At 34.3% G+C, this 13,803-nt stretch overlaps 1 protein-coding gene across 12 annotated transcripts in view; it reads right to left on the bottom strand.

Moving 5' to 3' along the window:
• The window catches only part of LOC123864465 (matrix metalloproteinase-14), a 32,697-nt gene extending 19,140 nt beyond the window's left edge, over positions 1-13,557 (bottom strand). For all 12 annotated transcript variants that reach the window (XR_006795781.1, XR_006795783.1, XR_006795788.1 and 9 more), the window contains exon 1: positions 13,237-13,557. Coding sequence is in view for 3 of the 12 variants with exons in the window: in XM_045904924.1 (XP_045760880.1) it covers positions 13,237-13,395 (159 nt within the window). In the remaining 9 variants the exon portion in view is untranslated. The remainder of the gene's footprint in view (positions 1-13,236) is intronic.
• Positions 13,558-13,803: the final 246 nt, after the last annotated feature.

The raw sequence follows: 13,803 nt of genomic DNA, 5'->3' as shown, positions 1-13,803 counted from the left end.
ACTTGTCCAGTAATTTCTGTTACAGTTCTATTGTAGAAATTGTTGGAGTGCGTACAAAACAGAGCCGATTGACGTTTTGTTTTTTTTTTTTTTAAATAGTGAAGTAATTACCAAGCAAGTGGGCAAGAGTAAAACAAGGATTATAAATTTTTCTTTAGTTATTGATTACAGGAAAACCTATAAGAAACCTATATGAGTTCAACTCGCACTTGTCTGGTTTTGCTCTTGACAGCTTTGTATCAATAAAAATAAGAGGATAAAAGTCGAGTGTTTTCAGTTTGCGCGATTAGTTACCGACGAGGCGTGATGATTGGGCCGTTGCTTGTCCCCGAACTTCAAATTTACATAAGGAACTGTGTTAATGCCTTCTTTACACGGTAACAATGAGAGCTGTCTCGCTGTTACGAAGACATACCTAGTTTACTTTTTTTAAGGTTCCGTATCTCCAGAGAAAAAAAAAGGAACCCGCATATGGTTACTTCTTTGTCTGTCAGTCTGTCGCGTGTGTCAAGCCGTCAAGGGCCTCAAAACTTATAAGGGTACCTACTTCACATTGACGTAGAATCATGAAAGGCAGGTCGCAATGTCTTATAGCACAAGAACAGGGAAAAATCCGAAAACAGTGAATTTGTTATCACAAAAAAGGGGTCATTTCTTTATGTGCAAGTCCGACTCGCACTTGAATGGTTTTTTAGGACTTAAATATTATAGAATGTATTTAATCTTTATATTTTAGGTGAAAGAGTAGAATCATATTATTTATAAATATTATATATTACAACGAGAAAAAGTCTACCTGTTTAGTTTAAAAAAAATCTATCACGAGAACCAAAATTCTTAGACAAGATTTTTTATCTAATTGGATTCATTCCATTATCAGCATGAAACTTAGATAACTACTTTAGTTTAAAAAAAGTTTTTGAAATATAAAATCAAAACAAAGTATATCTTGTAAAATACATTAAAAATGGCAAAAAGAAAAGCGCTTCCTTTATTTCCTTTGCGTGCATTGGTATCTACTCAGTGCGTGAATCACCTATGTTAATAATAATAATAATCGTATTACGCTTCTATCGAAGCCATTGCAATAAAAGATTACCTACTAGTTTTGCACTACTACTATAATCGTATCATCATCGTAGATAGCACATGAATGAAACTTATTGCAATAATCACTTAATAAAATAAATAAATAATTTGGAGCTTCCAGAAAATTATTTTACCCCCTCAGGGGTTGAATTTTCTTAGCGGATATCTACGTCATAATAGCTGCATGCCAAATTTCTTTTCTTTCATTCTTCTTGGATACTGTACTTTATATTTCTTGGTTAAAGAAATCATTCTCAAAAAAATGATAGAAGTTTCACATAATGTAAACTGAAGCTTATTGTTTTGTATGGCACAGTGATGAGCAAGACAATCGTAAAATATGCTAGTAGACTTATAAAATGTAGGTACCTAATTGCTTTTGGATGAGATGGTTTTCTTCTGATTTTCCGGATGGTAATTTGTGGATTCTAAGATCCACTGTGACATCGCACCAAATTCTTACACAACATAAAAATTGCCTCACATAATATTTGGTTCCTACATAACGGTTTGTTAATGGGGCGTCAATATAATTTTTAATTAACTACTAAATCATTTATTATTTTAGAGAGGTAGCAATTTTCATAGCTAAACAATAAATTTGCATATATTACCTGCACAAAATATTATGCAAGGCATGTTGGTAAACACGTGGAGAAGTACAAAGTTATTAGGTGATTAAACTAAACGTGCATTGTAAGTTATTAATGTTGTATAAACAGATAGTATATTAAAATGTAACAATAATTACAATACACGAGACGATACTACTTAGATTAATTGAATCTTTCACAGGCTCCAGAAGAATCACAAGGCCGATTTGTTTCCGTTTAATTCGCTTTTCAACCCCCGACCCAAAAAGAGGGGTGTTATAAGTTCGGCGTGTGTATCTGTGTATCTGTCTGTGGCATCGTAGCTCCTAAACTAATGAACCGATTTTAATTTAATTTTTTTTTTGTTTGAAAGGTGGCTTGATCGAGAGTGTTCTTTGCTATAATCCAAGAAAATCGGTTCAGCCGTTTGAAAGTTATCAGCTCTTTTCTAGTTACTATAACCTTCACTTGTTGGGGGTGTTATGAATTTTTAATTTAAACTTGTCCACCGTTGGGTTTTCTTTTGTTTTGCACATCTTTCTCTGTTTACATCATGAGTAATAGAATTCCGTACTTATCAATTCATAACACTTATTGGTGCTCCATCCCGTATCATTGACGTATTAAGTACAATAAAAAATACATATGACACGTCATATTCTAGGAAGTAGGTGTGCAACGGTTTTAGATTTAGCCAACACTGATAGCCATTCGGAAGATTCAGACACGTGCAAAACACGTGCAAATATTCATAACGACTTCCTCGTCCCTTTGAAATTCTATCATCTCGCCATAAAAGTCAAAGTCAGGTTGTGTTTTATCAATATCCTATAGCAGCGGTAGCGTGCTTTTACGTGCTCGTAAATACTCTATACATAATTAAAATGACTTCTTTTTATTTCCATACAACCATACCAATTTTTTTTTTATAATTTATAAGTTAGTATCCATTAGCTTTAATGGAAATACATTACTTAAGTGTGCAGTCTATTAAGTATATATCTAAGTAAGTATGCCAGTTTTTCGTTCAGGTACATAATATATTTGCGTGAAAGTTTCAAGACATAAATTTACTAATCACGGAAGACCTTCTCTTTATTGAATAATTAACAAAACTTAAATTCTCACAGAATTAAAATTGATAAAGAAGAATCTCGTACAAGAAAATTGTTCCTTGTGTTAAATTATTTGAATAAAACTGTGCACATTAATAAACAACCAAAGCTGCAACTGTAACACTATTACGACTCAAACATCAAAAACAATGCAATATGAATATTTAAGTATCGAGCTCCTATAAATTACCGGCATAATGTTTGAAAATAGGTTATGCGTGTAAATGGGGTGATCATTACTTGCATTGTATAAATAACATACTACACGTGTACATTTGAGACGCAAAATATAAATGGGTGGAAAAGATTTCACTACGCCATAGCGGAACTCGTGGCTTTTATAATATTTGTGGCATAATTGGATCATTCACGTGAAGCGATGGATAATTTACTATACAATTATCTTGTAAACAATGACCTGCGTATTTGAAGTGCACATGTTTTATTGCGTACCTACCAGCAAATTCTTTACATGTGTAAGGAATTTTACAAGTTATTATTTTCATGGCAAGTAGAGAGGCTGAGAAGTGAGAGCTGAATTTAAGAACAGTAATTTAAGACAACTAACCTCAATATCGTGATTTGTGAGTGTCAAGGAATGCAGCTCTTAATTTATTCTTATTTTTTTCTAATTATTATGCCGATTGACAAGGTTAATTGCTTAATGTGTTTTTAATTTAGGTATATTATAAAGATACATATTTTTCGGTTCAAAAATAGTCCTCGGAATGAAAATCAATAAAAAAAGTTTTTGTAATTAGTTGATTACTTTTTTAAATATTTCATTGAACGTTTTGAGCGAATAATGATTTGTTAAAAAAATACGGAAATAATGCCTTTACTGTTTTTAAAATCCATTGCATAGATAGTCGCAGTAAACATGGAATACATAATAAAATCTGAGACTCTTTAAAAAAACCGACCAAGTGCGAGTCGGACTCGCGCACCAATGGTTCCTAACTTGGGTATTTTTTCGACATTTTGCACGATAAATTAAAAACTATTATGCCTAAAAATAAATAAAAATCTCTTTTAGAATGTACAAGGTAAAGCCCTTTCATATGATACTCCACTTGGTATAGCTGTTATCTTACTTTGAAAATTTAAATACTTTTTAATTTTTTTTTGAATGATGTAACTACAAATTCACGGTTTTCGGATTTTTTCCTTTACTTGTGCTATAAGACCTACCTACCTAACAAATTTCGTGATACTAGGTCAACGGGAAGTATCCTATGATTTTCTTAACAGACACGAGGACAAACAGACAGACAGACAACAAAGTGATCCTATAAGGGTTCCGTTTTTTCCTTTTGAGGTACGGAACCCTAAAAATGAGATCGGTACGCGATATACGCAATGGAAACAAGCTATTAACCTCGCATCGGATTGTCAGGCTTATAATGTTTATTACTATTTTATTCAAATAAATGAGGTTAGTTTAAAACAACTGAGCGATGACTCTTCGCAAAGCCTTTGGAACATAACATTGTTTGCAGTAAGCTTAGAGCGTAAATAACAGCTTCATGTTTACTGTTTACAGATTTTTCTTTTTTTTTTACTCATCATATATTGGGTAAAAAGGATTTTAAAAAGTGCAAAGCACTGTAAAGCGTTCATTAATTTTTAATACATTATTTCATTAATTTTTAAATTACTAATCTATGATACTAATTTGAAAACTAAAGAACAAAAAATTTAACCTTTTAGTGTATTTGTAGATGGTAAAATAATGAATAGTTATTAGGTATACTTGACAAGATTAGTCTCTTAAACTTGGTCGCTTGAACTTGTAGTTGCAAAATAAAGTTTGACATTTTTTCATAAATAAATCTATTGAAGTGTTTCTACAAAGTATATTAATTAATATAAACTAGATCAAGTCCGCGATTTCATCTGCGTGGATTTAGGCTTTGTGAAAATCCCGTAACTCTTTAATTTTCTGTGACAAAATGTAGCTTATGTCCATCTTCGGGATGCAAGTTATCTGTATACCGAATTTCCTCAAAATCTGTTAAATTTTCCGGGCTAAAATGAAGCCTCGGCGATGCAAGTTATATCTTTTACCAAATGTTAAAATCTTTAAGCTTATGGGCCGTATAAAGGTAATAGACAGGCAGACAGACACACTTTCGCAATTATATTATTATTACTTTATGGATTACAGCCTACAGGTGACTTTTTAGTGTCACAGTCAGCCCCTCAACCGCGGCATATCACTTTATCTGCGCATGCAAGAGATAATTACCAGTAATTAATCACAATTACAGGGTGATTGACAAAACATTAAAATAGAATCCGTTGCGTGTGAACCACCATTTTCCGTAGAGAGTATTTTTTTCTCGGTTGCCCTTTATCGACCGAACTCACGTTTGCTCACGTGGAGAGCGTCGTTGCTTTTAATAATAATAGTTGAACGGCTAATCATCTCTTGTCTTGTTACACGTGCTTTTATTTAATTATTGTGTAGGGTCAATAATTATTTCAAAAGTGTACCTGTGTAAATAATTCAACTTTAACTAATTACTCGAAGCTAGCTGATCACCGTGACTCCGTTCGCGTTTTCTTTCATCTAAAAATTACGAACTTTTGTCATACAAATTAGACAATTACCGACAATTTGTTACCGTCCTTTACTTTTAAGGCACTATAAAGTGTAAATAAAGATTTTTCATTTTTTTCATTTTAAATTTTACGAGTTATACTTATACCTACCTACCTTACTAGGTAGGCATAACTCGTAAACTGACTGACTGATATGTCTGACTATACTGATAATGATTATGAAGCGCAAAGACTCGCGCTAGCAATGCACGCTATGCTATATTCATAAAAAGAACAACCGCCGAGTTTCTTGCTGGTTCTTCTTAGCAGGAAAGGCATTCCAAACCAGTGATTGATTCTTTTTACGATTCACAAGCACTTAATATAATAAAAGTGTATCTACCCACCTATTTCTATTTCACGTGGAGAGCGTTGTTGCTTTTTAATAATATAGTTGAACAGCTAATCATTTCTTGTCTTATTCCACGTGTAAATTATTGTGTAGGGCTAGCACTTAATTATTGAAAAGTGTACCTACGTAACTAGGTAATTGGACTTTTAACTAACTACTTTGGGCTAGCTCATCACGTTGACTTCGTAGGTATCTTCTTGCTAGCAGATCTGACAGAGATGGCGCCTGAGTCGCATTGCCACGCATTGCCGGGCATTATCTAGTAGATTTAAACATTTAGAACAATAACTCCTAATTTGAGCTGGTAGTGGTACTGAGGAAATATTATACTTATTGCAAAGTTCTACTTTTTTTATTCAGATACAAGTTAAGCCTTGACTGCAACTTCACCTGGTGGTAAGTAATGATGCAGTCTAAAATGGAAGCGGGCTAACGTGGAATTTTGGTTTCTACACGGCATCGTACCGGAACGCTAAATCGCTTGGCGGCACGGCTTTGCCGGTAGGATGGTAAATAGCCACGGCCGAAACTTCCCACCAGACCAGACCAGAAATTATGAAATTTCCTGCCGGGAATCGAAACCGGGACCTCCCACTACTGTACTATTTTGTCAGGACAGAGAAGATGCAACAATTGGCTGTAATTTCCTATATTTACCGTAGAGCGGACTTCATAATAAAATTACGATAAACGACAGTAGTTTAGAGTAATGATTGAGCGTCAAAGCGAACAATGAAAAGCGATCATCAGAGGACGGTGGCCGTGGCGCGCGTGTTGAAGGTCGCCGCCTGCTTCCTGCGTGCGTGACGAGCATGCGCTGCCACAAGCCTGCACACCTCATAATGATATATCACTAAGCCTATGTGCTATAGACCAAAGTCGAAACAGCGCAGCGGTTGCCTGGCAAACACTCACTCTACTAACTAACCAAAGGTATAGGGCATGAGTACTGCCTAAATAAAGTTTATGATATATCTACAGATGTAAATCTTGGACATAAAAAAACACAAAAATAAAGAATAAGCTCTTAAGTATACCAAAGTCACCATCGGAGAGCGGTAATAGCCTGCGGCCTTCTTTTCAGGACGTTGGAAGTTCGATTCCGAGCACGCTGCACCTCTAACTTTTCGGAGTTCCTTTAACGGTGACGGAAAATATCTGAGAAAACCTGCATGTCAGAGAGTACTCCATAATGTTCTCAAAGGCGTGCGCAGTTTGCGAAGCGCACTTGGCTAGCGTGGCGGACTATGCCTAGACCCTTCTAATTCTAAGAGGAGACTTGTACTCAGTGGTAGGCCGGTGATGGGTTAATCATACAATGATAATAATAGAAAAGCGAAATTTTCCAGAAGATCCATAAAACAAAAAGCGAGCAAATAGAGGACATTAAAACCTGAAGAACCAGAATAATGAAAATAGATCTAGTAGCCAAATTAAATACAAAGAGTGTTTGTAGAGACTAAATCAATGCAGGATTTGCTGAATTGAACATCTAGGAGAAATGAGAAAGGATACCTATTGATTGTAGAATACGTGTAGGTAGGTGTAATAAAACAAATCTACGAGCCGAAACCAAAAAATATCGTAAGAAGATACACGTTTTGCGACTTGCGTTAAAATCGAACTTTCGTTGTTCGATTTTAGCACATCGCAAAAATACTGTAGGTAGTAGGCACATGTTCATTACGAGCGTACCATCGAGGTTACCCGGTCGCTTTTTGTACACAGAAACCTTTTGTCAGATGATTCCGGCAACATGCTATTTTGAGAACAAATTTTTATATTAGACACAACTCCCGTTTTGCCCTGGCTTCTTTTTATTACATGGGTTTGCAATGGGAATTTTCAGGCAAAACAGTTTTCTTTAGATTCCCATATTTTATTTTCCCATATTCGTACTAAGTCACAAGTTTGTGAGGTAAAATTATAGTTTAGAAGAGCAAATGTCTACCTTAAAGCATATTTAGTTATTTAGATTATTACAGATTACGAAAGATGTTATGTGTTTTACCTACACAAAAACTTAGCAGAAAAACAACTAAACACATTTATAAATTCCTTAAATTCACATCGTATTATCTCATCTTCTGCGAAATACTTAAAACATTCATTTCCCAGGAGCAAATTCGTGACTAGGGTTAAAGACTTGTTTGGCGGTTTATTCTTCAAATAATATTTTTTGCCCGTTTATCTCTGGGTTGGCACGCCGTACGCCGTGGTGCGATCGCGAGATACCAAGTCTCTTGTTTCATACGCGCATAACAAGAAGGTGGCTGACTAGTTTACTGTTAGTTATGCGTAACGCGTATTCCGAAAGCTTGGATAATGGAGAAATTTAAATAATTGCATGAAACAATAGGCATCGCAAATGATAAATCTCCTATATTGAGGAACCTTTAACGTTTGCGCTTTCCATACATAAAATTGTTAGTGTAAAACACGCTAACTCTTGAGAGTTCATTGTTCTAAACGGGCGCCGCGTAGGAAATTTTACGAGAGATGTCCGCTGTATGGAACATGCGTCGAATTTTTATATCGCATTAATTGTACATGCTGTGGAGTGATAAAAACAAAGAACATCAGTTCCTCGCACTTCTGCTGGGGCCATTGTTCCTGCGCAGGTATTTGATGGGAGAATGACCCCCTATATAAGGGTACGTTATTCATAACAGTATACCTATTGAAAACGACAGGAAATGGCTTCCTTGCGGTAAAGCAACACCGGCACGGTATTCACGTGATTGCAAGGTACAATGACCTATAAAATTTGAACCCTTGTATCCCAACAAAAACAATGCTGGCAGCCTGCATAATTTCGTGACTTGCTTTATGATTCTTCAAATCGTGCCTGATCGTATCCTAGTAACCGTTTGAGCATTTCAATACTTTTGATGTCAATTGAGTTCATTTTGCTCTCGGACCAAGGAATATTTTATTTCTCGGTTTTAAAGCTCTTTGAATTTTTACCATTTTTGAAAGGCAGGTGAGGAATTTATTTAAAGTTGATAGAGCTAAGGCCCAGCTTTGGACGTCATTGTAAATAATTTGGGTGGTAGGTATAATAGGTAATCATCTGTGCTCAGTGCAATGAGTATGCGGAAAACCCTAGAGAAAATTATACAGGTTTTCCGTTCAATAAAACTATCATTTGGATTAATTAACAACTGTTTATAGGTCTAAAGTCGCCTATCCTGCTCTCAACCGGTTTTACGTTTATGAGCCATAGAACATTTTTAATACTCTATTTTTATAATCCGTTTTATTTTTAACTAGATGATGCCCGCAACATCGTCCAGGTGGACTAAGGATTTAAAAAATCCTATGGGAACTCTTTAATTTCCCGAGATAAAAAAGGAACAGCTATGTCCATCTCCAGCATACAAGCTGTCTTTGCTTACAATAGAAACAGACTGACACACACACACTTTTGCATTTATATATTATTAATGATGTGATTTCTCGGTCATCAATGATTACAACAATATCAGTAATAGTATATTGTAATAAATATTTTTCTATGGATGACGCTATTTAACCAAAAATCTGCTAGAAACACCGAATATAAGACGTAAAGATTGATTGCCATCCAAGTAGACAAAACCTCTTCCATAAAAAATAAAAGTATGAGGATGTAAGGATCTAAATTATTTACTCTAAAGTTTAGAGGCACGGTTAAGTAACTATAGGGTTACAATAAATTTTTCACTTCCGACAGATTTTATTTTTAAACCGCTGCTTTAGCCGGCTTAGCTTCATATTTATTACATGTTAGAATGTAATAGAAAACTAAGCAGGTCACTAGAGCACTGATTAACCTTGACATAGTGTTACGAGTAGCTTATCAGATTAAAGCGAAAAGTCGAATACATAAAGAAAAACTCATACAGCCTTCACAGTATGACAACAGTTTAGTAAGAAGTAAGAATCGACTATCAACGAATTACAATACACTAAATGTTTAATTCTTTTTGAACCAACGTTTGTTTTTATTTTATTTTGCACCACAGTTAATACTTTTATGCCTAGGTACTTGAAATATTCCTTGATAAGTCTATAATTACTTTACATTAACTTTGGACGGACATTAAACTTGTTCGTCTTCGATATCTTGATGAAAATTCCATTCGTAGCCTCAAAACAGAAAAAGGTGAAAGGTATTCTGTACCATGCCTATAATATTATAAGTTTTGTGAAAGTTTGGAAGTTTGTTACTCAATCACGCTAAATTAACTGAACCGATTAGGCTAAACCTTGAAATAATAAAAATAACTTATACTCTATTATCACATAGTACCTACTTTTATCCCGGCAAATCAAAAAAAATCCTTGAAAACCTTTTTTTTCCTTAAAAAATTATTATTTTTGACGACATTATTCTTCAAATACTTGCCTATCACTATAAAGTTTGATAAGCCAGTTGATAATTAATTCAATGTTATGTAACGACCTGTTTTACGCACGTCCTTTAGGTAAAACGCGATATTTACAGGCTCTATGACCTAGAACTTCGTACGAACTAGGGTTCCCACTTTCAATTTATCGATGACAAGTTTAACGTTTGACTCCTTGAATGGGCTCTCCACTTTAATTTTGTACTGTTGTTGTTGCTGGATGTACAGTGCCCTCTCGCGGCTTTTACAAGAATTTTCCGAAACAAAAGTCTCGTGAAAGCCTTGTCGCACTAATTGTACTTGGGCTGATATTTTGTCTGTAACACAAGTCTCCTAGCCACGTGTCTCCTTCCCAACTTTTCTTTTTGTGACTTTTTAGTTTTTGATACACTTTTATTCGTATGTTTCTTGAGTAGGTATTTAAATGAAAGAGAAACAATAAACCATAGATATAAGAGTTATAACTCTATAACTTTCGAAATTATGAATTTATGACAGACATTTTCGGCAGACTTAAAACTGCTTAAATAAAAGAAATGTCTAGTCGATTCTATGCTATCATTCAGTTATAGTTATATGTATCACCAGCAACCTCCCGTGGCTTCGCTCGGTTGAAATAATATGTGTAGGTAAATTGTCTTTATTCCCTCTTTATTCTAATAATGGAAATTACGAAAAATCAGATCTTATTCTTTGTTCACATTATAAAATAGTTGTACCAATGGCTTAGGCTGAGCATTGATGAGTGACTTTGAGCTTGACTTTTTTCTGAGCTTGAGCAGACCTTCTCTATTGATATATTTAGATTTTATGTCAAATAACCATTTCTTATAGCCATAAAGCCATATAATTTATTTGTCTATTATACGTTTCATTTGAGTAAAAGAAAGTGGAAATTGGTAACCCTACGAGAATTGTTGCAAGCAGTGACTCACAGCGCACTCGAATTATTCTCAGAAAGCATCGAGTTTATGGCCGTTTCCTTCTGAACCCTAGGCAATAAGTAGGCATTCTTGCCCCTGAGTCACGAAACCAGCGGAACCACTTCTTTTCTGGATTATACGGTATTCAGATACAGGATGTAGAATAATTTTTATGCAACCGCATTTAAACGCAATGAAGTCATCTTTTTAATTTGTTATTTCCGCATTAAATATCAATGATTTTTTTTATTTAATATGTACTTATACATACTTACATATTTTTGACTTCATTTCCGTGATTTCAATTTGCACTATTTAAAAATCCAGACACGTACAACACTCATAGAATAGGATCATTAATTCTTATTAAATTCATTAGGTAGACATATACTTATTCATAATGTAAATATTTTTGGCGCAGACTAGTTACAACTGTAACTATGAGTACATCGTCTATCTTCGTAATAATTATATGTAATTATATTTAAAATTAAATATTATTATATATTTTTCGAGAATTAATTACTTGTATTTAGTTTATTTATGCATATTATTTGTAACTTAATTCTTCCTATAAACCTGAATGTTTATTTTTTAATGTTACTTCATTCTCCCTATTTACGCTCTGTTCTATCATCCTGGTGCCCTTTTGCCCTTAAAATAAATTCGCCATGTGACTTTTATATTTTATGTGCAATAAAAATCTAAAACAAAACAAACATAACTGGGTTTTTCGTTCTGTTTTTTAACCCCCGACCCAAAAAGAGGGGTGTTATAAGTTTGACGTGTGTATCTGTGTATGTGTGTATCTGTGTATCTGTCTGTGGCATCGTAGCTCCTAAACTAATGAACTGATTTTAATTTAGTTTTTTTTTGTTTGAAAGGTGGCTTGATCGAGAGTGTTCTTAGCTATAATTCAAGAAAATCGGTTCAGTCGTTTGAAAGTTATCAGCTCTTTTCTAGTTACTGTAACCTTCACTTGTCGGGGGTGTTATAAATTTTTAATTTACACTTGTTGATATTGATTTGGGAAGATGACATCTTGCTGTGGCACAAGCTGTAATATCTAACAAAATGAATGCAGGGGGCTACCGTTTTTCTCCGAGATGGGCCCAAAGGGCGTCGCGCAAGAGGGGCACCGATGTGTTCCGCAAGAAAATAGTTCTTACTCAAGGTGATTGAACGATGATTCATAAAAAGGATATCCATAAACACGTTTTTTTGGAGGCTGTTTGTAGTAAGTCGATATTATGTTAAATCACTTGTTACCGGAAATTAAGAGCTGAGTCTTTGAAAACTCTACCACCAGCTAATAGCCAATAAAATATGTGTAAATACACCTACGCCATATGCGTACATCTATACGTGAGTCATGTATTACTCTAACGAATTTAGGAGGCCCCTGATACCTTTGAAGTGACGTAAACGTCGTACTTTTTATCTTGTCGGTGTATCACTCGTTATGAATGAACATTACTATCAGGTGTGGCTACTACGGATACAGTCAGTTTCAATTTTATGAGTCGAAGGCATAAGTGAGCGTATTCTGAGAAATGTGAGTCAGTTGTCGACCCACTGCGAGATTATTTCCGATTCCGATCTACCTAATCGATTAATGGATGATGTTGCATGGGTATTCATTTAACGGAACCTCAATAGCATTACTCACCGAGACGAATTACTGTTATTTGATCATTATTATTAACAAGAAGCTAATTAAGTAGTAAATAAACTCAATCTTTTCGGACAGGTAAATAAATAAACTTTATTTTCGTTTTTTGGCACAAATTACAAATACAAATTAGTATCTTTTTTAGGTAATAGTGTAAACAATTTCGAAATATAAGCAAGAGTTTAAAGGTTTACTTATAGTACTGGATTTATTTACCTTTAAATACCTTACCTTTAAATAGTTTTTGGTCATATATTTTAATATCATTAGTTTCTTTTATTGACGTTATTATATTCAGTTAGATATTTAGTAAAGCATGACATGAGATATGAGATGTATGAATTCTTGACTTAAATTTAATGACTTAAATTAAAATAGGTAGGTACCTAGGTCTTACTAGGTACCTGTTGAAAATTAAGTAAGTAAGTATTAATAAAATTGTTATTAGATAAGTGTGGCAGATACTGCTATGTGAATATTGAAATTCGGTCACTCACCATTGCCCTGTTGGTTTCACCATAAGCAGGCGCAGCACTACTCCTCGTCAAAAACACCATCGTTGCCGCCACCGCCCATAGTATCCTTAAACTACTTCTCAAACCAATGAACGCCATACTTCTAGATGATATGTTTTCTCTTATACTTAATAAGCTCATTTGTTCTTAAAAATTATCTATAAAATACTACTCTGTTATAACAAACAATATGTCATTCTTATATTGCAAATAATATTATTGTAGGCCGATACGGTCACAAAATATTGCTATAAAATCATTGAATGATGTTTCTCGATATGTGTGTGATTTTGGTATCCCGTTATCTGAAACAAAATAAAAATATGATTAAATAAGCGTAATATTTTATCATTTAATTTTTCACTTACTTATACACAAAGTTTATCCGTCTGTTCGTTACTTATGCGTTCTCACATCGTTCATCCGATTGAGTTAAAACTATGTACACATGCTATTAGGATTTGCGAGTAGGTTTCTGACATAGTATCATCAACGTACCTATCGTATTTTTTTTTCTAATATCTCCGAGGATAAGGACCGAAATCATGA

Source organism: Maniola jurtina, chromosome 4, assembly GCF_905333055.1.
Source record: "Maniola jurtina chromosome 4, ilManJurt1.1, whole genome shotgun sequence".
NCBI classification, from domain to species: Eukaryota; Metazoa; Arthropoda; class Insecta; order Lepidoptera; family Nymphalidae; genus Maniola; species Maniola jurtina.
Note: the sequence above shows the minus strand (reverse complement) of the source record. Positions and strands in the feature narration are given on the sequence as shown.